General features: G+C 39.8%; 1 protein-coding gene across 1 annotated transcript in view; it reads right to left on the minus strand.

The window, feature by feature from the left end:
• The window catches only part of OCA2 (OCA2 melanosomal transmembrane protein), a 504,528-nt gene that overhangs the window by 176,358 nt on the left and 301,981 nt on the right, over positions 1 to 26,189 (minus strand). The window contains exons 20-21 of the mRNA XM_043554904.1: positions 21,579 to 21,638; positions 20,861 to 20,965 (exon numbers count right to left, since the gene is read on the minus strand). Coding sequence (XP_043410839.1) covers positions 20,861 to 20,965; positions 21,579 to 21,638 — 165 coding nt within the window. The remainder of the gene's footprint in view (positions 1 to 20,860; positions 20,966 to 21,578; positions 21,639 to 26,189) is intronic.

Consider the following 26,189-nt stretch of genomic DNA (forward strand, 5'->3'; position numbering starts at 1 on the left):
CAGAGACTCTTCACACAGATCATTAGGAGCTTGGTCTTGCTTCCTCACTTATATTCTTAAAATATTACCTTCTCCATAATAAATTGATTGCCAGTCATCTCCTTTTTACTTATTTTTTTCCCATAGCACTTAATACCTAACATTGTGTTATGTTACTTGTTTTGAACTGGTTAGTTGTTTAGTGTTTAATTTTAAATAAATGTACATGTTCATATAGTTTAAAGTGCTAAGTCAGTCTAGAATTCTTATTTAAAAACAGCACTTTTATATAACCTTAATTTCCTCTTTTTCTCATGGAAAACCTTTTTCATCATTTGATGCTTTCTAATTTTATTTTTTGTCTTCTGAGTGGTACTGTCTGTGTTTCTGCTCCTTCTCTGGCTGCGTCCTCTTTTGCCTGAGTTCTAGCGTCTTTCTATTTGTTTCCTCTTTGGAGAGGCAATGGCTTCCTTAAATTGACACATTTGGGTGCCGGATTTCATAAGGGATATCAGTCTATAGTTTTCTTGTAGTGTTTTTTACCTGGTTTTAGTAATGCTGACTTCATAGAATAAGTAAGTATTGCATTCTCTTCAGGTTTGGGGATAGTTTGAGAAGGACTGGTGTTAATTTTTCTTTAAAAGTTTTTAATTTAAATCATAAAGCATTTATTAAATGTTTCACATGTTTTGTAAAACTCACCAGTTTGGAAGTGTTCCCTCCTTTTTAATATTTTGGAAGGCTTTGAGAAAGATTGACATTAATCATTCTTGACATTTTTGGTAGAATTCACCGGTGAAGCTATCTGGTATTGGGTTTTTATTTTTTGGAAGATTTTTCATTACTGATTCTATTTCCATACTAGTTATGGTTCTATTCAAGTTTTCTGTTTCTTTGTGATTCAGTCTTGGTAGCTTGCATGTTTCTAGGAATTTGTCCATATCTTCTCAGTTGCCTAATGTGTTGTAATATAACTGTTTGTAGTAGTCTCTTATGATCCTATGTACTTCTGTGGTATCAGTTGTAATGTTTCCTTTTTTGTTCCTGAGTCTTCTTTTTCTCTTAGTCTAGCTACAGATTTGTTAATTTTATTTATCTTTTCAAAAAACTAGCTCTTAGTTTCATTGATGTATTCTATTGCTTTTCTAGTCTATTTTTTTTATTTCTGCTCTAATCTTTTGTTATTCCCTCCCTTCTGCTAACTTTGGGCTTAGTTTGTTCTTTTAGTTCCTTGATGTGTAATGTTAGATTACTTATTTAAACTTATTTTTTCCTAATGTGGGCATTTATTGCTGTAAATTTCCCTCTTGGAACTGCTTTTTCTATCTCATAGGTTTTAGTATGCTATGTTTCCATTTGTGTCAAGATGCTTATTTCCCTTTTGATTTCTTCTTTGACTTATTGGTTCTTCAGGGGCATGTAGTTTCATTCCACATATTTGTGAATTTTTCAGCTTTTCGTTTGTTATTGTTTTTAGTTTTATACTACTGTGACTGGAAAAGATGCTTGATATGATATCAATCTTCTTAATTTGTTAAGACTTGTTTTGTGACTTAATGTATGACCTGCCTAGAGAACGTTCGATTAGTGTTTGAGAAAAATGTGCATTTTGCTATTGAATGGAATGTTCTGTATATGTGTGTTAGGCACATTTGTTCTAAATTATAGTTCAGATCCAATATTTCCTTTTTGATGCTCTGTCTGAATGATCTTTCCATTTTTGAAAGTGGGGTCGTGAAGTCCACTATTAATACTATATTGTTGTCTAATTCTACCTTCACACCTGTTAATACTTGCTTAATATATTTATGTACTCTGATGTAGGGTGCACATATATCTACAATTGTTATAATCTCTTGTTGAATCAACTCCTTTAGCATTATATAACGACCTTCGTGTGTCTTTACAGTTTTGATTTAAGGTATATTTTGTCTGATACAAATATAACTACCCCTGCTCTCTTTGGTTTGCATTTGTATGGAGTATATTTTCCCATCACTTTGTTTTGATGTATGTCCTTGATGTTGAAGTGAGTCTCTTGTGGCAGCATATAGTTGGTCTTTTTTAAAATCCATTTAGCCACTGTGGGTCTTTTGGTTGGGGAATTTAGTCCATTTACATTTAAAGTAATTATTGATAGGGGTGCCTAGGTAGCTCAGTTGGTTGAGCATCTGCTTGTTGACTTTGGCTTAGGTCATGATTTCATGGTTTGTGACTTTGAGTCCCATGTCAGCCTCCATGCTGAAGGTACAGAGCCTGCTTAAGATTCTCTCTCTCCTCTCTCTGCCTCTCCCTCAAAAATAAATAAATAAAATTTAAAAAATAAAGTAATTATTGAAATTGAATGACTTAATTTTGCCATCTTGTTAATTGTTTTCTCATTATTTTGTAGTTCCTTTTTCTCTCCCTTGTTGTCTGACTTTGTAAATTGATGGTTTTCTATAGTGTTCCGCCTTCATTCTCTTCTCTTTATCATATGTATATCTACTATGATATCTGCTATATGGTTTTTGTATTGTGGTTACCCTAAGGCTTTCATAAACATCTTATAGTCACAATAATCTATTTTAAGCTCATAACAACTTAGCTTCAATTGCATATAAAAAGTCTATGCTTTTGCTCTTTCTTTCTTTCTTTCTTTCTTTCAAAAGGCACAAGTGAGTGAGGGGCAGAGAGAAAGAGAGAGAGAGAGAGAGAGAGAGAGAGAGAGAGAGAAGTGGGGCTCATCCTAGGCAGGGCTCATGTTTTACTAGAAGCGGGGTTTGTTTTCACCTAAAGCGGGTCTTGAGCTAACCCAAGGCAGGGCTCATGCTCACCTGATGTGGGACTCAAGCTCATGAACAGTGAGATCATGACCGGAGCCAAAGTCAGATGCTTAATGACTGAGCCACCCAGGTAGACCCTATTTTATGTTTTTGATGTCACAGTATACATCTTTTAATCTTGTGTATCCATTAACAGATTGTTGTAGGTATATTTATTTTTAGTACTTTACCTTTTAACCTTTATACTAGAGTTAAGTGTTTCACATTCCACCATTATAGTATTAGAGTATTCTGAATTTGACTGTATACTTACATTTACCAGTCAGTTTTATACTTTAATTTGTATTTGTGTTATTAATAAGTATGTATGTTTTCATTTTAGCTTGAAGAACTTTGTTTAGCATTTCTCACAAGGCAAGTCTAATGGTGATGAATGTCTTTAGCATCTGTTTGTCTAGGGAAGTCTTTATTTTTCCTTAGTTTCTGAAGGACTGCTTTGCTGGGTAAAATATTCTTGGTTGGCAGTCTTTTTCCTTCAACACTTTGAATATTCTCTTGTGGACTACAAGGTTTCTGCTGAGAAATCCACTCATCGCCTTATGGGTGTTCCTTTGTATGAGAGGAATTATTTTCTCCTGCTCATTTTACAATTCTTTGTCTTAATTTTAGGTACTTTAATAATACTGTGTCTAGAGAAGGGTTTTTTATTTCTTTGGTAGAGTCATGTTTTCCTGATTCTTCATGATCCCTCTAGTCTTGAATAAATAGTCACCTCTTCCAGATTTAATGGACTGACTTATGTAAGGAAAGACCTTTACCTTTAGGTGAGGGCATGCTGGAGTGTGTTGTGACCTAGGTATAGTGGTTGAGGGTATGGAGTGTTGGGAAAATGTGACAGCTCTGTTCTGGGGTATATGGTAATGTTAGCTCAGCCTGCTGAAGTCCACAGCATTGACACTGTGTGGTCCTTGGTGACTGTCATGGGTGGTCCACAGAGGCTACAAAGGCTGTTGTGATCCCCAGGAGTGCTTCCAGGTTCTGTGGTTAGGGGCCAGAGTTAGCAGAAGTGGTGGTCAGAGCTGATGATGAGCACATAATTCATTGCAGGGGGAAGCTGCAAGTGCCTTGTGGTGGTAAGGACCATTTGCAAATATACACATAGTTGTGGGGGCCAGGAGAAGCATCAAGGGGTAGGGCCAACCGAGGTTACACTGCAGCTGCAGAGGCTCTGGTTGTCTGTGTGTACTACCATAGCTACTTGTTCTTGCCACAGGTGCATGATGGGACGCTAGTTTTAGGAGATAGGCTAGGGGCATGCAGGTGTACAGCTGGAAGGGCTACCTGCAGGTGAGCCCAGTGGTGCAGACCACTGACAGGAGATAAGGCCAAATGTAGGCCCACAAGTTAGTATGGGGGCCTTGGCTACTGGTATGCATTCCTGTGACTACAGGATCTTGCCATGTGTGTGCATGTGGCAGTAGAAGTCAGTGACACATATCAGGCCAGCAATACGTGAGTAGACAGTTGGAGGGGCTAGCCCTGAGCATATGCACAGGGGTGGGAGTCAGCTGTAGGGGTCTAGGCTTGTGTCTTGCACTTGCACAGTTGCAGCAGCCTGGGCTGGCTACTGATGCAGGTCCTGGGCTATGGGTGGGGCTAACAGAGAGGAAGTGAGGAGGGATTCAGGTGGCTGGTGTCAGGGACCACAAATACCTGTGGGGAACGCAAATACCTGTGGTAAATCTTCAGGGGTCTGCGACAACCATTCTGGCCATTAGTGTCTTCAGGGGTCAAAGCTACCAGAGTCCTCTGCAGATCAGGTCACTATGAACTGCAGTCTGCCTTTCTGTGTAGCCGATACTGGTGGGTCCTGCTTTTCTTCCTTGTTCATAGCCATCTCTGTATGTCTCAGGTTTGCCAGGTTTCTGGGTGGGGTGAAATTCAAGTGGGTACTTTGTGTGGTGCCCTGAAAGGCTGGGTAAGTATGTTGCTCAATACACTTTCTTTCCTGGTGTGGGGACCTCATTCTAGCTAAGAAGTTACCTCTTGGAACTGAGCAGTGCTGGCTTGGCCAATGGATGACACAGGTAAAATTAAACTTTTTCCTTATCTTTCGTGTGGTTTTCTCAGGTTTTCTCAGGTTCCACTAACATTTCTTAAGTGGACCATAGTCTCATCTCAGAGCTGCTTTTGTTTGTGGATTGCTGTCTAATTGTTCATCTTTGAAAGGATACAGAGGCTGGGTCTTATAGTCCACCATCTTGGCAATGTGACTTTGATTATCTCTTTTATGAGATGAATTTTTCCTCTCTTGATGCTTTAAGTATTTTCTTTTTGTCTTTTGGATTTGATCATTTGACTATAAGCTGTCTTAGTGTAGGTCTCCTTGAGTTATCCTGCTTGTAGTTCATGGAGTTCCTTGGACATGTATATTCATGTATTTCCTCAGATTTGGAAAGTTTTTGGACAGTATTTCTTCAAATATTTTCTCTGCCTCTTTTTTTCTATCTTCTTCTGGGGCTCCTATAATACATATATTGCTATGTTTGATGGTTCTTACAGTTTCATAGGCTCTCTTAATTTTTTTTCATTCACTTTTCCTTCTTCTCCTCAGATTTGATAATTTTGAACATCTTACCTTCAAGTTTGCTGACCCTTTCTTCTGCATGCTCAAATATGCTGTGAGTTCTTATGAGTTTTTATTTCAGTTATGGTAGTTTTCAGCTCCAGAATGTCTACTTCATTCCTTTTTATAATTTCATTTTTTAATAACTTTTATCTATTGATATTCTTATTTTATTTCTGCAACATTTTCTTGATTTCTTTTTGTCCTTTGCCTATGATTTCCTTTTGTTCATTGAACACGTTTAAGACAGGTGATTTAACATCTTTGACTAATAATTCTAATGTCTGGGTTTCTATCATTGTTTTTAATTTCTTCAGCTGTGAATGGGCCATATTTTCCTATTTATTTGTATGTTTTATAAGTTTTTTTGTTAAGAACTGGGAGTTTTGAGTATTATGTTGTAATGGCCCAGGAGATTTAACTCCCCCACTCCTCAGGGATTATTAAATGTCACTTATTGAGAAACTAGAACCATTAATTTCTGACTTTTCCAATATTTTTTTGCACAGTGTGCATTTCTTTTTAAAAAAAATTTTTTTTTCAACGTTTATTTATTTTTGGGACAGAGAGAGACAGAGCATGAACGGGGGAGGGGCAGAGAGAGAGGGAGACACAGAATCGGAAACAGGCTCCAGGCTCTGAGCCATCAGCCCAGAGCCTGACGCGGGGCTCGAACTCCCGGACCGCGAGATCGTGACCTGGCTGAAGTCGGACGCTTAACCGACTGCGCCACCCAGGCGCCCCCACAGTGTGCATTTCTTATTGTGTGTGGCCATTGATGTTTCTCTTCTATTATCTCTATGGTAAACCACTATTTTGAAAAACATTTTCTTAAGTGTTTTGCTCCCAAAAGTGTGGGGGAAACAAGTAGTTTCATTAAATCTGGAAACTGCCTCATCCCTCAGGGATTAAAACAGTGGCCAGCCTCTGTGCTAACCCCTTAGTGATCAAACACAGTGATCAGTAATCAACACACACACCCAATTTTTTGGAGGACAGGATCCACCTTGTCCACCTTGCTAGCAGGAATTTGCACTATAAAGGTAGATTGCTACCTCCATTGTTATCTGCCACAGAGATGGGAGAATGGAGAATAGTAACCAGTATAAAAAAGGCCAAAATTAATCAACCTCTTTATTAATCTCTTCCTTGGCTCCTGCAAGTGTTTTTCCACACTCCATATTTCCAAAATAGTTACAAGAATACTTCAGGGACATTTGTGGGTCTGATTACAGACCACACAATAAAACAAATATTGCAATACAGTGTATCAATTGCCTTTTTGATTTTTCAGTGAATATAAAAGTTATATTTACACTATACTGTAGCCTATTAATTGTGCAATAGCCTTATACCTAGAAAATAATGCACATATCTTAATTTAAAAATTCTTTGTTGCTGATAATAATGCTAACCAGCATCTGAGCTTTCATCAAGTTATAATCTTGCTGGTGGAGGAAATTACCTCCATGTTGATGGCTGCTGACTGTTCAGGGTGGTAGTTGCTGAAGATTGGGGGTTGTTGTGGCAATTTTTTAAAACAAGAAAACAATGAAGCTTGCCACATCAATTGACTCTTTTCATGAATAATTTCTCTGTAGCATGTGATGTTCTTTGATAACATTTTACCCACACTAGAACTTCTTTCAAAATTTGAGTCATTCCTCTCAAACCCTACTGCTGTTTTAACAACTAAGTTTATGTAATATTCTACGTCCTTTGTTATCATTTCAGCAGTCTTCACAACCTTTTCACCAGGAGTAGATTCCATCTCGGGAAACCATTTTGTTTGCTCATCTATAAGAAGCAACTCCTCATCAGTTAAATTTTTATCATGAGATTGCAACAATTCAGTCACATCTTCAGGTTCCACTTCTAGTTCTCTTGATATTTCCACTACATCTGCAGTTACTTCCTCCTCTGATGTCTTGAACCTCTCAAAGTCATCCATGAGGGTTGGAATCAACTTCTTCCAAACTCCTGTTCGTGTTAATATTTTGACCTCTTCCCACAAAACATGAATGTTCTCATTGGCATCTAGAATGGGGAATCCTTTCCATAATGTTTTCAATTGACTTTGCCCAGAGCCATCAGAGTGATCACTATCTATGGAAGTTATAGTCTTAGAAAAACGTTTTTCTTAAATAGTAAGACTTGAAAGTTAAAATTATTTCTTGACCCATGGGTTGCAGAATGGATGTTAGTTAGTAGGCATAAAAACAATAATCTCATTGTAAATCTCCATCAGAGCTTTTGTGTGACCAGGTACATTATCAATGAGCAATAATATTTTGAAAAAAATCTTTTTTTTCCCCTAGCAGTAGGTCTTAACAGTGGGCTTAAAATATTCACTAAACCATTTTGAAAACAAATGCAGGGGCGCCTGGGTGGCTTGGTCGGTTAAGTGTCTGACTTCGGCTCAGGTCATGATCTCATGGTCCATGAGTTCGAGCCCCGCGTTGGGCTCTGTGCTGACAGCTCAGAACCTGGAGCCTGTTTCGGATTCTGCGTCTCCCTCTCTCTCTTCCCCTCCCCTGTTCATGCTCTGTCTCTCTCTGTCTTAAAAATAAATAAATAAATAAATAAATAGAAAGAAAGAAAACAAATGCACTGTCAGCAAGACTGCAATTCCATTTATAAAGCACAGGCAGATTAGATTTAGCATAATTCTGAAGGGTCCTAGGATTTTTCAAATAGTAAATGAACATTGGCTTCAACTTAAAGTTACCAGCTGTATTAGACCCTAGCAGGAGAGTCAGCCTCTTTGAAACTTCGAAGCTAGGCATTAACTTCTCCTCTCTAGCTAGGAAACTGCTAGATGGCATCTTCTTCCAATAGAAGGCTGTTTTGTCTACACTGAAAATGTATTATTTAGTATAGTAGTCACCTTCATTAATTATCTGAGCTAGATCTCCTGGATAACCTGTTGTGGCTTCTACATCAGCACATACTGTTTCACCTTGTACTTTCATGTTATGAAGACAGCTTCTTTACCTTAAGCCACATGAACCAACCTATGCTAGCTTCAAACTTTTTTTCTGCAACTTCTTCACCTCTTTCAGCCTTCATAGAATTGAAGAGAGTCAGGGCCTTGCTTTGGATTAGACTTTATCTTAAGGGAATGTTGTTACTGGTTTGATCTATCCAGATGATTCAAACTTTCTCCATATCACCAATAAGGCTGTTTCACTTTCTTATCATTTTTGTGTTCACTGGAGTAGCACTTTTAATTTTATTCAAAAATTTTTCCTTTTCATTCATAGCTTGGCTGTTCAGTGCAAGAAGCCTAGATTTTAGCCTATCTTGGCTTTTGCCATACCTTCCTCACTAAGCTTATAATTTCTAGCTTTTTGTTTAAAGTGAGAGATGTGAATTTCTTCCTTTCACTTTAACACTTAGAGACCACTGTGGTGTTATTATATGAACTAATTTCAATATTGTTATGTCTCAAATAATATGAAGGCCTGAGGAAAGGGAGAGAGATGGGGGAATAGGTGGTCAGTGGAGCGATCAGAACACACACAACATTTATCAATTAATTGTACTATCTTATATAGGCGTGATTTGTGGTGTCCCAAAGAAATTACAATAGTAACATCAAAGATCACTGATCAAAGATTACCATAACAATAATAATAATAATGAAAAAGTTTGAAATATTGTAAAAATTACCAAAATGTAACACAGAGACCCAAAGTGAACAAATGCTGTTGGAGAAATGGCATGCCAATTGACTTGCTCCATTCAGGGTTGCCACAGACCTTAAATTTGTAAAAACTGCAATATCTATGAAGCACCATAAAACGAAGTGCAATAAAGAAGGTATGTATGATTGAATTGCATTTCTCCAAAAGATAGGTTAAAGTCCTTATCCCAAGTTCCTGAAATTGTGAATTTATTTGGACATAGGGTCTGTATACAGATCTTAAGTTAAAATTAGTTCATTAGGATGAGCCCTAATCCAATATGACTTGTGTTATAATAAAAGTGGGAATGTGGACATAGAAGCAGATATGCAAAGAAGGAAGAACATGTAAAGATACACAAAGCATAGTTAGCTATGTCACTGGAGTGAGGCACCTATGAGCAAGAATTGTTGGCAATTACCAGAAACTAGATGAAGCAGCAAAGGATGGTCCTCTAGAGTTGTCAGGGAAAGCATGGCCTACTAACATATTTCAGACTTCTAGTTTTCACCACTTTGAGACAATGTATTTCTGTTCTTTCGAGCTACTTGGTTATGATAGCCCTAGAAACTGAATGCAGTTAATTCAGATAGTTGCCAACAGTTCAGTAATTATTTAGGTGGAATGATGGATTTCTGGAGCTACCTACTCTGCCATCTTCTATGACATCCTTATTTATTATTAAAATTTTTCTCTCTCTCTGCTTACTCTCATGTAAACTCGATGAGGGCAGGGAACTTTGTCTCTTATATTAACTGCTATGTGTACGTAGCATTAATAGAGTGCTGCAGCCACAGGTCATTTGTGAATAATTATTAAATGTTTTCAGACACAAATGACATAACTAGTAAGGAAATCGAATTAGTAATCAAAAAGCTGCCAAAAAACAAGAGTCCAGGGCCAGATGGCTTTCCAGAGGAATTCTACCAAACATTTAAGGAAGACTTAACACCTATTCTCTTGAAGCTGTTCCAAAAAATAGAAATGGAAGGAAAACTTCCAAACTCTTTCTATGAATCCAGCATTACCCTGTTTCCAAAACCAGAGAGAGACCCCACTAAAAAGGAGAACTATAGACCAATTTCCCTGATTAACATGGATGCAAAAATCCTGCACAAGATATTAGCCAACCGGATCCAACAATACATTAAAAAAAATTATTCACCACGACCAAGTGGGATTTATACCTGGGATGCAGGGTTGGTTCAATATCCACAAAACAATTAATGTGATTCATCACATCAATAAAAGAAAGGACAAGAACCATATGATCCTCTCAATAGATGCGAAAAAAGCATTTGAGAAGCTACAGCATCTTTTCTTGATAAAAACCCTCAAGAAAGTACGGATAGAAGGATCATACCTCAAGATCATACAAGCCATATACGAGCAACCCAAAGCTAATATCATCCTCAATGGGGGAAAACTTTCAGTTTTTCTAAGGTCAGGAACAAGACAGTGATGTCTACTCTTGCCACTATTATTCAACATAGTATTGGAAGTCTTAGCCTCTACAATCAGACAACACAAAGAAATAAAAGGCATCCAAATCAGCCAGAAGGAGGTCAAGCTTTCACTCTTTGCTGATGACATGATACTCTATATGGAAAACCCAAAAGATTCCACCAAAAAACTGCTAGAACTGATTCATGAATTCAGCAAAGTTTCAGGATATAAAATCAATGCACAGAAATCAGTTGCATCCCTATACATCAATGATGAAGTGACAGAAAGAGAAATCAAGGAATCGATCCCATTTACAATTGCACCAAAAATCATAAAATACCTAGGAACAAATCTAACCAAAGAGGTGAAAAATCTATACACTGAAAACTATAGAAAGCTTATGAAATAAATTGAAGAAGACACGAAAAAATGGAAAAAGATTCCATGCTCCTGGATAGGAAGAACAAATATTGTTAAAATGTTGATACTACCCAAAGCAATCTACATATTTAACACGATCCCTATCAAAGTAACACCAGCATTCTTCACAGAGCTAGAACAAATAATCCTAAAATTTCTAAGGAACCAGAAAAGACCCTGAATAGCCAAAGCAATCTTGAAAAAGAAAACCAAAGCAGGAGGCATCACAATCCCAGAATTCAAGCTATATACTACAAAGCTGTAATCATCAAGACAGTATGGTACTGGCACAAGAACAGACACTCAGATCAATGGAACAGAATAGAAAACCCAGAAATGGACCCACAAACGCATGGGCAACTAATCTTCGACAAAGCAGGAAAGAATATCCAATGGAATAAAGACAGTCTCTTCTGCAAGTGGTGCTGGGAAAACTGGACAACGACATGCAGAAGAATGAACCTGGACCACTTTCTTACACCATACACAAAAATAAACTCAAAGTGGATGAAAGACCCTAATGTGAGACAGGAAGCCAACAAAATCCTCGAGGAGAAAGCACGCAAAAACCTCTTTGATCTTGGCCACAGCAACTTCTTATTCAACATGTCTCCGGAGGCAAGGGAAACAAAAGCAAAAATGAACTACTGGGACCTCATCAAAATAAAAAGCTTCTGCACAATGAAGGAAATAATCAGCAAAACTAAAAGGCAACCAAGGGAATGGGAAAAGATATTTGCAAATGACATATCAGATAAAGGGTTAGTATCCAAAATCTACAAAGACCTTATGAAACTCAACACCCAAAAAACAAATAATCCAGTGAAGAAATGGGCAAAATACATGAATAGACACTTCTCCAAAGAAGACATCCAGATGGCCAACCGACACATGAAAAAATGTTCAACATCACTCCTCATCAGGGAAATACAAATCAAAACCACAATGAGATACCACCTAACACCTGTCAGAATGGCTAACATTTACAACTCGGGCAACAACAGATGTTGGCGAGGATTCAGAGAAAGAGGATCTCTTTTGCATTGTTGGTGGGAATGCAAGCTGGTGCAGCCACTCTGGAAAACAGTATGCAGGTTCCTCAAAAAATGAAAAATAGAGCTACACTATGACCCAGCAATTGCACTACTAGGCATTTATCCACGGGATACAGGAGTGCTGTTTCAAAGGGACACATGCATCCCCATGTTTATAGCAGCACTATCAACAATAGCCAAAGTATGGAAAGAGCCCAAATGTCCATCGATGGATGAATGGATAAAGAAGATGTGGTATATATACACAATCGGGTATTACTCAGAAATCAAAAGGAATGAAATCTTGCCATTTGCAACTACATGGATGGAACTGGAGGGTATTATTATGCTAAGTGAAAGAAGTCAGTCAGAGAAAGACAAAAATCATATGATTTCACTCATATGAGGACTTTAAGAGACAAAACATATGAACATAAGGGAAGGGAAACAAAAATAATATAAAAATAGGGAGGGGGACAAAACAAAAAAGACTCATAAATATGGAGAACAAACTGAGGGTTGCTGGAGGGGTTGTGGGAGGGGGTACGGGCTAAATGGGTAAGGGGCATTAAGGAATCTACTGAAATCATTGCTTCACTATATACTAATTTGGATGTAAATTTTAAAAAATAAAAAATAGAGTTAAATAAAAAAAAAGGAAGTAATGGTGTCCAAGTGGGTAAGGTATGCATGCAGGCACTGCAAGACTCCGAGTTGTGCTGAGCAAAGTGGGGATACTCAGTGGAGAATGGATGTTTGGGTCTGAGCAAGAGTGGAAACAGAACAATTTGGAGGTAACTGCAATATACAGGTGGGAAATGTTGGCTAGGATTTGGGGGCAATGGTAAAGATTATGGAAATTGGCTGTATTTAGAAGTTCTGAAGGTCATCTGGCTGTGGGGTATAAGAAGAAGCAATGGATCAAGCTGGTTCTAAAATTTGGGACTCTGAGCATATGAAATTTTTATGGAAGTGAGAAAGATTGGGGAAGGATGTAATCAGAGTTTCTTTTGGGACATGTTAAGTTTGAGATACCTATTTTATCTCAGTGGAGAGGTGAGTAGGGCAACTGGATATGGGAGAAGCCCAGGAGCAGGTGGATGCAGGTGGAATTTAGAACATGAGCTTGGATGATACCACTAGCAAAGAGTCTAGAGAGTGAAGTGGCCAGAACATCTTCCAGGGTTTAGGGGCTGGAAGATGAAGAGGGCCTGCAGAATGAGACCAAGGAAGAGTGGCTGTATGGATATGAGGAGAATTTTGAGGAGTCAAACAGGGAAAGAATCCAAGTAGGAGAGAGGTTACCTCTATCATGTGCTGCTGACAGTCCAGGTTAGAAGAGAACCAGGAACATCACTGGATTCTCACAAGGGTGGATACCATGAGATCATGCGGTGGAGTCAAGAGAAAAATGAAGAGGGGCTACAGCAAGATGAGTATGGCAAGGAAAGACCTTGCTTTCAAAGAGTTTGGCTTTTAAAGGAAGCAGAGAAAAGGGAAGGGAGCCACGGAGATATGTGGCTCACTGAGGGTCTTCATGAGAGGAGAGATAGCAGCATGTTAGATCCTGATAAGAACTATGTAGGGGAAAGTGAAAAATAAATTATGCAGGAGAGAACTTTGGCTGTGGCACCAGGTGGAGGGACTGGCCTCCACTGAGTGGGAATGTCCCCCATACAACTGGAAGGAAGGTGGGATGCACTAGGCAGCCACAGTGGTCATTGTTCATGAAAGCTCTCACATCACTGCTTATATCTCATCACAAAAGGAAAGCTAGGTCATCAACTGTGAGAAAGGAAAGAAAGGGTGCTTGAGGCTCAAAGAGAGATGAGAGGTGTGCAGGAGTCATCAAGAATCATGGGAGGATGAGGCCCAGGACGAAGCTGTGTGGAAGGCAGCACTGAGGGTCCATGATGGAAGGGCTGTGGCTGGGAGACAAGTCAGCAATCCTTGCTGCTCTGTTTCATTGTCTGTGCATGTGGATGGGGAGGCAGGGGGCAGGATTAACCTGGCGGTGGGTGTTGCTTGCCAAAGGAAGACTGTGAAGCCTAATAGTGGCAAGGGAGCTGAGGATTAATACACAAAGATAATCATAATAATAGTTATGAAAGGTAGGTGTTTAAGGAGGAAAGGGAGAATGTAAAGCAGTGTGGGTCATCAGGAAGGGCTATTGACTTGGGTCATAAAGTTATCAGCAACAATAAACTCTAGGGCAAGGTCCAGGACTGGGTTACATTTCTCTTTGGGGGTACACGAAGATTTTAAAGGAGCTAAAACAGATGGGTAGTATTAAGGGACTCAATTTCCAGATCTTTCATACATCATCAAAGTGAGCTGCTTCCTCAGCCCTAAGAAATGGATGTCCTAGCGCCCATGGGAAGAGACTAAGGAGGGTGGCTCCTGGATCATAGCCCCGAGGATGTTGAAAATCATGCAAGTGTTGGGAAAGGCTCTGTTTGCACTGATCCCAATTGAGCCCCAAGAAATCCCCAACAAAGGAGGAAGACAGGTGACGATGAATTGCTGCCTACCTCAGGGCCCATGGAGATACTTGCCAGGGCCACACACTGCCGGCATACCAAGCCCAGACCCTCTGTGTTCCCCTAACATCACTAGTTTGGCTTTGGGTCTGTACAAAACAACTTCTCTTCTTGATATTGTTACAGGGTCATCATACCACAGATGTCACCTCATCCCATGAAACGTTACTTGCATCAGCTCAGCATACAGCACTGTACAAGAGGACCAGCTGAGTGTCCACCCCTGGGCTGGTCACCTCAGCTATGGTCCCAAGGAATTCTGAAAAAAAAAATGTGACTGGTTCATACATTTAAGTTAATATGTAAAATTGCTCATCCTAAATTAAAATAGTTCCTAAGAATGTAATTGCTAGCGTATGTTAACATTCTTAAAAGCGCTCCATCATTCCTTTAAATCATACATTTAGAATTAAATACTGTAATATCAATTTACCTAAAAATACATATAAAACTCCTTTTCAAATATCTTAGCAGGAGGACACATACTTTGCTGCCTGGCCTCTAACCCCTACAATGGGCATCTGATCCACGACCCTAGAAAGGATGGTTTCTGAGTGCAGGAGAATTAACAATTAAAGGGAGACTGGCTTGGCTATTCCTTATAGCAATGAAAGAGACACATGGAAGAAGATACTCAGAAGAGGGCTGAGATGGCCCATGTAGGCAACAACAGGAAGCAGCAGTGGTTCTTAGGGCAAGGGCTGCCCTGGGCATGAGGCAAGGCCAAAGGGGCAGATACAGCACTTTCAGGTGGATAGCTGTCCTAAGATGACCCTGTAGCATTATCAGACAGTGAGCATCAAAAGGATGTTCTGTTCTGTGAAAGGGAATGTAAACAGAAGATGCCAGCAGGGTCAGTTTTGAAATTTGAATTTATTGTCAACATTTGAGAGCTGAAAGTTTTTCATAGAAAAATAGTGATACCTGGTTTTTGTTGTTATTGTTGTTGTTATTGTTGCTGTTTGGAAAAATCAGATAAGTGCACACACCATGCCTACTTCCCTGCAGGGGGAAGATGCATCACAGCTGTACAGGTATTTCCCTATCTCTGGCCCAGCACACCTGCCCTCTCTCTAAATCCACAATTCCTGCACTTCCTACACCCACCACCCTGCTCTCCCTGGGCTCAGAACACCTGCTCTCCCTCTACTCTACCACATCTAACCTCCCTGTACCTACCACCTGCCTTCCTTAAACCCACCACTACTGGGGTCAATGTGCACTTACCCCCAGCTAGCACTCTTGATGGTTGTCATTTTGCTGCTGATGTCTACCAAATGTCTCCAGGTGAGACATTTAAGTTTGGACACTTAATCTAGAGACTTGTCCCCGTCTCTTATACACAGGGGAGTGCTCCAGCCTCTGAGGAATTGCTCACTCTTTCCTTTTATGTGGGATTTAATGAGTGCCTCAGGCAAATACTAGGGTTAGCTTGCATCTTCACAGGGGATCCTGAGAATGGAGAGGGTGGGATTGTAGTTCTTCACTGGCAGGCATATTTGTAGTGGTAGGGAAATACTGCAGATGGGGCGCTGGCCCAGACCAGCACATCTCCAATGCATATGTGCAGGCAGTCACCCATCACCTAGTCCAGGTACAGGTTCTGACTTGGCAGGTCTGGGTAGCCAATGCATACATTTGTACAAGCTCCAAGGCTGCTGACACCCAGACCCCACCTGAGATGGAGGGGCTGCATATTGTCAATGCAATGCATCTCTTTTCTTCTTCTTGGAACTCCTATCATTATCATTCTAGGGTTCCTGGGTCTCACCCAAATCTCTTACCTTTTTTCATGATTCTGCTCTTTTGTACTTTTGCTCTGTACTTTTAGTTAGCTCTTTCATTTGGTTTCAAACCCACTAACTCAGGCCTAACGCTGACTTTTTTTTCAATTCATTATTCAGTATTTTTTTAAGTTATGGGTTTTAGTTTCAGAAAGTACTTTTTATTCAATGCTTAAAATCTCCTGAATTGTACTTACAACTTATTGTTTATTTTCTTATGTCTCTCGGACATGCTGTGATGAATCTTGTCTGAGGCTGTTGGTCCCCCAAATGTGCTACTTGTTTTTTGTGGAGTGCCACAGAGCTAGAATCCGGCAAAGTGGCTAGTCCTCACACCTATGGAAGGTGACAGACCCTCAGCCTGGGCACTGCAGGGCCCTTCTGAGGCCACAATCTCGGCCACCAGAGGGGGGCGGGGGCCTCCCAAAGAGGTTGTGCACTGTCCCCAAGGGGCTGACTTGCAACCTGACAGCCTGCCAGTACCAGAGTGATCAAACTGCAGGAGCTCTCCCAACCTAATGGGGGAAACAGCATCTCTTTGCTGCTGTCATTTCTATTTTCTCTGACCTAATGCTTTCTCAGCTTGCACAATGATGGATCTGGGATTCAAGCCCAGACTCACCTTCTCTAGAACCTTAACTGTTAATTCCTACAAATGCTCATGTTATTAAACCTAACTACAATCTGCTAGACCAGGTTCAACCCTCCACATTATTTTGATCCTGGAAAAGGAAAAGGATGAATGAAAACAAAAATGAGATCATGTAGACAGAAAAGCAAATGTGAAATGCTTCTGACTTCTACCACCCTGAAAGAGCATTTTTCTTTGTCAGGGGTTACAGCAGTCTGTCCTCTGCCCAAGCACCTCCTGCAGGGCAAGTGGCAAGGAGAAGACTACAAAGACCTAGAAGAAGAAGATACATGAGAACAAGCCAGCCTTGAAAAACTGACTACCACACCAAGGCTGCAAGGTAATACAGATAATGATGAGTATCCAAGAAGTCAGAGAAAACACTCAAAATCATGTGCATAAATTACCATTCTTTGAATTCAACATCCAAGACAAGAATAATCACATTTTAACTTGCAAATTGCCTGAGAATTCTTCCTGTTCAAGCAAATGAGGCTGAAAAGATAAGGTTTAAATGGAGAAAGTCTGTCAGGGAATTCTCAGTCATTAGCAATGTATTGCAAGTACATTTACTGGGGACACCTAAGAAAGCTGCCCACAAAAGCAGGTCTGGGCTCATGTGTGCTCCCACAGCTCCTTGTTAATTGCAGACAGGAAGCTGAAGGAAGGTGAGATGGGCGGGCGGATGTTAATAGGATTACCCTGAATGGAAATATTTTTTAAGACAGGAAAACAGGGGCGCCTGGGTGGCTCAGTCGGTTAAGCGACCGACTTCAGCTCAGGTCATGATCTCACAGTCCATGATTTCAAGCCCTGCGTTGGGCTCTGTGCTGATAGCTCAGAGCCTAGAGTCTGCTTCAGATTCTGTGTCTCCCTCTCTCTCTGACCGTCCCTCATTCATGCTCTGTCTCTCTCTGTCTCAAAAATAAATAAACATTAAAAAAAATTTTTTTAATTAAAAAAAAGACAGGAAGACACATACCATATGATTTCTTTTTTATTTTTATTTTTTTTATGTTTATTTAGTTTTAAGAGAGAGAGAGAGACAGAGAGACAGAGAGACAGAGAGAGAATGGGGGAAGAGCAGATAGAGAGGAAGACACAGAACCCAAAGCAGGCTCCAGACTCTGAGCTGTCAGCACCGAGCCCAACGCAGGGCTCAAACTCAGAACTGTGACATCATGACCTGAGCCAAAGTCGATGCCCAACCAACTGAACCACCCAGGTGCCCCCATATGATTTCACTCAAAAGTGGAATCTAAAAAACAACAACAAATGAATAAACAAACAAAAAGCAGAACCAGACACATAAATACAGAGAACAAACTGATGGTTGCCCGAGGATACTGGGGTAGGTATTTGGGCAAAACAGGTAGAGGGGAAAGGGAGATCCTCGCTTTCAGTTATGGCATGAATAAAACACAGGAATAAAAGGCACACCATAAAGAATAGTCAATGATATAATAATAGTGATGTATCAGGACAAATGGTAGTTACACTTGTGAATACAGTATAATGTGTAAACTTGTCAAATTGCTATGTTGTACATATGAAACTAATGTAACATTGTCAACTTTAAAAATTCAAATTTAAATTTATATTCAAATTTAAAAAACAAACACTTAGGGGAACCTGAGTGGTTCAGTTGGTTAAACGTCTGACTTAGGCTCAGGTCATGATCTCACTGCTCATGTTTGAGCCCCGCTTTGAGTTTTGTGCTGACAGCTCAGAGCCTGGAGCCTGTTTCAGATTCTGTCTTAGTTTCTCTCTGCCCCTCCAGCCCCCTCTCTCAAATATAAATGAACATTTAAAAAAACACTTAAAGTGATGAGCACTGAGCAATGTTGTTGAATCATTATATTGTAGAAACTGGTATAAACACTGTATAAACTAATATAATTAATATGGCTGTATATTAATTATACTTCAATTAAAAAAATAAAAATTAAAGACAAAACAAAAAGGAAATATTTCCAAACCAGTTGATAGAGACCCCCAGGACCTCCCACAGCCTCAGCCCTTTGGACCCTGTTATGCCCCAAGCAACTGAGTAATTAACAATGGCATGTTGGATAAGAGGAGAGAGGGGGCTTCAAGCTTCCTGTTTCAGAGGCTTCTTGTCTGTTCTGATTGCACTAAACAAAGCTGGAATGTCAATATTAAATTGAATTAATTTAATGTTAATTTTTTTAAATTTTTTTAATGTTTATTTATTTTTGAGAGAGAGAAAGAGAGACAGAGGATGAGCAGGGGAGGGGCAGAGAGAGAAAGAGAGAGGGAGACACAGAATCTGAAGCAGGCTCCAGTCTCTGAGCTGTTAGCACAGAGCCTGACATGGGGCTTGAACCCACAAACTGTGAGATCATGACCTGCACCAAAGTCTGGCACTTAACTGATTGAGCCACCCAGGTACCCCAATGTTAAATATTTTTTAATAGTGTTACCATTAAAGAGGTGCCAGGGTGGCTCAGTCAGTTAAGCATGCAACTTTAGCTCAGGTCATGATCTCATGGTTCGTGAGTTCAAGCCCCACATCTTGAACAGCACAGAACCTGGCAGCACAGAGCCTACTTTGGATCTCTCTCTCTCTCTCTGTCTCTCTCTCTCTCTCAAAAAGTAAACATTAAAAAATAGTGTTCCCATTAAAGATAAGCAAAAGTCAAAATCAAGGGGAGAGCCCAAGGAATAAGGAAAATTTAAAAGAGCAAATCTAATCCCAAAAAAGTTCTGGGGTGCTCTTCTAAAACCCAGCTGTGCACATGCTGGAATTTTAACTGAAGCCTTGTCCAGCCAAATTAGAGAGATAAGCCCATCTATGATCTAGTTCTTTCAACTTCGGACACTGTGAGACACATTCTGGAGAGAAGACACCACTCAGGAAGAGATGGGCTTTGCTGTGTCCCAAACTAGGGCATTCAACATCTGTACAACTTCTCTAACTCAGGACTTCATGAAAAAATAATGACAGTCATAGCATTAGCTCAGAATTACCAAACCCAGACCATGGAAGAATAATATAGCTATGTAACTAGAGAGTCAACCTGCAGACACTGATTCCTGCAGGCAATGAGTGAGGGACATAGAGTGCCAGGTCAGCCTAAGGTCTTGTGAGAGAGAGAAGCACTACCTTTCTCCTCACTGACAGGCTCTCTGCTCTAATTCCTTGGGTCTCAAGTGTTTCCCAGTGTGATATAAGGTGGTGGAATGTAATGGGAGCCCCCTTGCAAAGGCTGTTGGAAGGGGGATGGGTGGGCCCTCAAGGTCACAAGAACAGAGAAAATTACCCTGTCCAGAGTCCAACCATGAGGAGTGTTCACACCTGGGACTTCTGGTAATTGTGACAGGACCCCAGTTTCTTGTATGCAAGCCCCCATTCCTTCCTTTACTTTGTCATACCAGGGATTCACAGCTCTGCCATATACCAATCAGTGATGTCAGAAAACACAGCAAGAACAGGGCTCAGCCTTGTAAAAGACCTTTAATGTGTATCCCAATCTCAGCTGCAGTCAGGGCCACATAGAGAACTCAAAATTCTGCCCAAGCCAAGCACCAGAAGCCACACTGGCCAGTGTCTGCATTCACAAGGAATAAAGGATGATTGCCTTCAACCAGTCTATCTTTGGTGTCTTACAATTTTCTTTCAAAGAACAAATAAATAAATAGACTGTCTTTTCCATGAAGTGTGGCAGCTCTCAGTTGGGCTAACCCTGAAACAACTAGTTAATGATGCACTTCCCACTGCAGCTGCAGGCCCACGGATTCCAGCTTGTAGCGTGGACTCAGTATCTCTGGCCCAGCTGGCCCTAAGCTTTGCCACATCTTTCCTCCATAGCTACGAGTACAGCAAACAGACATGGTTCATTCTCTGCTTCTTCTTGAAGGAAAGGTGAGCCCAGATTGTGTCCAGGCAAGTTGGGTCCATATCACATGGAAGAGCAGTGCAACTCACCATTGTAGCGGTAAATGGGATGTTGTCAATCAAGGATGATGCAATGGCTGAGACCCAGACCACCAGGATGATGGCAGTTGTGAGGCGCCGATCCTCTGGGACCATCTGGAAGGAAGCAGATAATAGCAGTGCTATGTATCACAGTTGCCATTGATAAATCACACACACTGAGGATCTGATGGTAGGACATATGAGACTCAGAAGAGACCACAAGGCTGCCAGCCCTTCCTCTCACACAGAAGACAAAGGCAGACCCAGGTGTGCAAACAGGACCAGCATGGGCTTTCCTTGCTATTATCAGGAGCCTCTGCTGGGTCTACAAGAAACTAAGGAGAATGATTCCCAGCCACACCCAAGCCAACCAGTACCTAGGGAAGGGAGCAGGGTGGCTCCATTCTCAGTGGCAGCATATATTAGTTATACTGACCTGAGCTCCTGGCAGAGGACTGGAGCTGTGCATTTTTATTCACTTACTAAGACTGGTTTCTCAATTGTTCTCCTTCTTAGACAGATTTTAACTAAAGGCTCATAGCAAAATTGCAGGCCTCTATAATTATACATTCTTTGGAGAAAGTCTCCCTTCATCTCTAGGCTGCACAGGACAAAAAGGATTCTCTGCTATACTTTTTACATAGTCTGTGACCTATTCTTACCAGATTTTTTTACAAAATCAAAGTAACAGAGGCTGTGACACATTCTATTATAATATTTAATGTACCTTTATTAGTAAAGCAGTCTGTTCTCCAACATATTCTATTAAGTGGAGATGTGCCAGTGCCTAGAAGAAATGGATATATGATGAAAATCAGTTTAAAACTAAGAATATATGCAAATTTTTTAAATATGCCTTTAAAATGAAAACAAGTGAACATAAGGCAGGTCCTAGCTCTCATTTCTTATAAAGGATTATACTCAAATACAGTCGATAAATAATTTACTATCAGATACACGCACTGATGATTCACTGAGAAGAATGCACCATACCACAGGCAGGAATTTTCATTGATTTGTGTTACTGTCCGTATTAAATTTAAATTTGAATGGAATGGCATCTTTTTAGTATCAGTGTATAGGAGCACTGTTCAATTGTACACAATGAAATGCTGCTCATATAGAAGGTCTTTCAAGTAAGTTACATTTCAAATTTCTTTTTGAAGTTCAACATCACAGAAGAATCAAAGAAAATGCATGGTTTTTATAACTGTCAAAGAAAGGAAGAATAGATATATTTAACTGAAGCATGTAACTATTTTCTCAGTACTAGACAGATTGAGAAAATTGAGTCCAAGCAGGAAAGATTAGACGAAGGAGACGTAAGCTCAGGAGGCATTCTGCTCAGGCTGTTGCCTTCACCACAGCCAGGGAAGGGATGTTCTGCTGACCACAATGGATCCCAGACAGGAAGCACTTGTAAGGAATGAGATGTGGGCGTGACACAGCTGCCTTGCACTTCTCAAATGTGGCTTTTTCACTGTGATGTCACCATGCTGAATGACTATGAATATTGAAAACATCAGCTTGACCATATTTAAATGCAAGTTTACAACTTCCCCATCCATATGTACAGTTGTTTGTTAGCCTTCCTTTTAAAGTTGTGGAACCCAAGTGTTGGGTTTTCAATCACAATTTTAAGATAAGTGTGCTATTAAATCAACTAAATCATAAGGATAAATCTATTTAGATAAATCTGTTCATAAATCTAGTCAGCATTGTTGACATTAGGCACCCTGGATTCCACTCCCCAATATGACAACCAAAACTGTCTCCATGCAGTGCCAGTGTTGTCACAAAATCACCCCCTGATAAGAATCACTGATTTATAATAATCCATAAATAAAACATTTTTTAATTTGAAAAACACAGTTAAATGTAGTCACATCCTTTATTTCATTCTATACTACTAACTAAAGGAAAAGTCAGAGGTCTAAACCAGATTAAAACTTCTTGCTAGATATCAAGTACAGATGGTTATTTATGTGTGTATACAGACATACACACATACATACATACACATACACAGTATTATGTGTACACCTTGATGTGTGCCTATAAACAACTATCTATTTATATATTTAGTGTCATATAATTATCCCAAATATCAAGGTCCATGGTATAGAGTGTAAGACAACATAAAGGGAAATCTTCAAAATACTTAAACATTATATCTAATAACTCAGTTAAAAGTAACTGATCTCTTGGCACAAAAACAGACACATAGACCAATGGAATAGAATAGAAACCCCAGAACTAGACCCACAAACGTATGGCCAACTGATCTTTGACAAAGCAGGAAAGAACATCCAATGGAAAAAAGACAGCCTCTTTAACAAATGGTGCTGGGAGAACTGGACAGCAACATGCAGAAGGTTGAAACTAGACCACTTTCTCACACCATTCACAAAAATAAACTCAAAATGGATAAAGGACCTGAATGTGAGACAGGAAACCATCAAAACCTTAGAGGAGAAAGCAGGAAAAGACCTCTCTGACCTCAGCCGTAGCAATCTCTTACTCGACACATCCCCAAAGGCAAGGGAATTAAAAGCAAAAGTGAATTACTGGGACCTTATGAAGATAAAAAGCTTCTGCACAGCAAAGGAAACAACCAACAAAACTAAAAGGCAACCAACGGAATGGGAAAGGATATTCGCAAATGACATATCGGACAAAGGGCTAGTATCCAAAATCTATAAAGAGCTCACCAAACTCCACACCCGAAAAACAAATAACCCAGTGAAGAAATGGGCAGAAAACATGAATAGACACTTCTTTAAAGAAGACATCCGGATGGCCAACAGGCACATGAAAAGATGTTCAGCATCGCTCCTTATCAGGGAAATACAAATCAAAACCACACTCAGATATCACCTCACGCCAGTCACAGTGGCCAAAATGAACAAATCAGGAGACTATAGATGCTGGAGAGGATGTGGAGAAACGGGAACCCTCTTGCACTGTTGGTGGGAATGCAAATTGGTGCAGCTGCTCTGGAAAGCAGTGTGGAGGTTCCTCAGAAAATTAAAAATAGACCTACCCTATGACCCAGCAATAGCACTGCTAGGAATTTATCCAAGGGATACAGGAGCACTGATGCATAGGGCCACTTGTACCCCAATGTTCATAGCAGCACTCTCAACAATAGCCAAATTATGGAAAGAGCCTAAATGTCCATCAACTGATGAATGGATAAAGAAATCGTGGTTTATATACACAATGGAATATTACGTGGCAATGAGAAAAAATGAAATATGGCCTTTTGTAGCAACGTGGATGGAACTGGAGAGTGTGATGCTAAGTGAAATAAGCCATACAGAGAAAGACAGATACCATATGGTTTCACTCTTATGTGGATCCTGAGAAACTTAACAGGAACCCATGGGGGAGGGGAAGGAAAAAAAAAAAAGAGGTTAGAATGGGAGAGAGCCAAAGCATAAGAGACTGTTAAAAACTGAGAACAAACTGAGGGTTGATGGGGGGTGGGAGGGAGGAGAGGGTGGGTGATGGGTATTGAGGAGGGCACCTTTTGGGATGAGCACTGGGTGTTGTATGGAAACCAATTTGTCAATAAATTTCATAAAAAAATAAAATAAAATAAAATAAAATAAAATACCCATTTAAAAAAAAACAAAAAACAAAAAACAAAGTAACTGATCTCTTAATTGAAAAAAATAAAGTCAAAATACAAATATCTAATAATAACTTTATAAATGGCAAATTAAATAAATATGTAATACTTAACTCTACCAAGCCCTTCAGACTGGATAATATATAGTGTTCTATTTTCAATTCACTGACCTTTTCTTTGGTCGTATTCATTCTTTTACTGAACCCAAAACTTTTTTTTAATGAAGTATTATATTTTTAAATTCTGACCTTTGTATTTGCTTCTATTTTATAATTTCTGTTACTCTTCTAATGATTCCTATCTTTTCATTCATTTCAAATTCATTTTTCTTTACCTCATTAAGCATGTTGTAATAGCTACTTCAAATTCTTTGGTCATTTCAACATCTGGATCATGTCTGGATTAAAATCTATTTATTGCCTTTTTCCCTGAGAATTTATTGCATTTTCCTCATTCTTTGTATTTTGAGTCCTTTAGCATCATCTCCTGGATATTGTCAAAGATAAGATATGCAGATTCTGGGTCCTGCTATAATCTTCTGGACACCGTCCTTTTCTTTCTTGCCTTTTTTCTTTTCTGTTAGAAGTTAGGTTCAGAACACAATTTCTGTCTCACCTTCCAGGGGTAGTGGTTCAAATTCATATTTTCCATGATAATTTTGGTCTCTCTCACATATGCAGAGTTCAGCACTTGGAGACTCATGGAGATGGTTCAAGTTTCAGCTGAGTTCTTTAAACCTTGCTATGTTGATTTCTGCCTGTCCAGCATATATGTCATTGAAGAGTTAGAGACTTGTATGAATGGTTGTAATCTCAGATAGTCCTCTAGGCCTACACTAGGCTGGTTTGGGTCTGTATCACACATGCATTGTTCAGAACTGTACATGTTCATGCATGGAATTGGGGTTGTGGAATTCCCTGACTCTCTCTTCTGAGATTCCCTCGTTCCCAGCCCACAGGTACTACTTTACCTGGCTCCTCTGGGTGGAAAGATTAGGATACTATGGCTAGGAATTTATGCCACCATGCCATGCCATGACTAAGGCCTTCCTGTCCTGGAGGGAAATCTAGGAGGCAGAAAAATAGGAAAATCACCCCAAGGGGGTCACTTTTCCAAGTATTAACTCCCTTCCACAATTCACCTGGTTTTGTTTATTGTTCAGAGTCCATCAATACTTGGCTTTTATATTTTTTCCAGAGTTTCAGTTGTAATCAGAGAGAGGAATAACCTTTAATAGGTTTGTACTCCCAAAGAACTAGAATACAATATTCTTTCTTATTATGTAACTCAGTTAAAATACTCTTCCTTCAGCTAACTTTTAGATTTAAAAATAGATTAAATGTGCTATTTCTGCTCTGCCAAATCCTCTCCAATTGATCTGCATACCCATTATACCCTGGGACCTGGGCAGGGGCATAGCTAGACCATGTGTCCACCCTGGAGCCCACTGCTGAGCTAGGAAGGACAGCATGAGTCACACAGCAACTCTGAATAAAGTGATAAGGATGAAAATCAACCTGAAACCTGCCAGAATTTGAAAGGAAATGTTTGAAAGTCCCATGATCATCAATTGTACCAAGGTGGAAGCACAAGTCTGTCAATATTCAAGAGGTCAAATAGAAAACCATGTGCTCTTTGGAGTCCTTTTCTCAGATGCCCTCTGATCTACCTTTCCCTGCTGGTTTTCCCATTTCATGATATCTC

The sequence above is a fragment of the Prionailurus bengalensis genome, chromosome B3, assembly GCF_016509475.1.
Source record: "Prionailurus bengalensis isolate Pbe53 chromosome B3, Fcat_Pben_1.1_paternal_pri, whole genome shotgun sequence".
In the NCBI taxonomy this organism is placed as follows: Eukaryota; Metazoa; Chordata; class Mammalia; order Carnivora; family Felidae; genus Prionailurus; species Prionailurus bengalensis.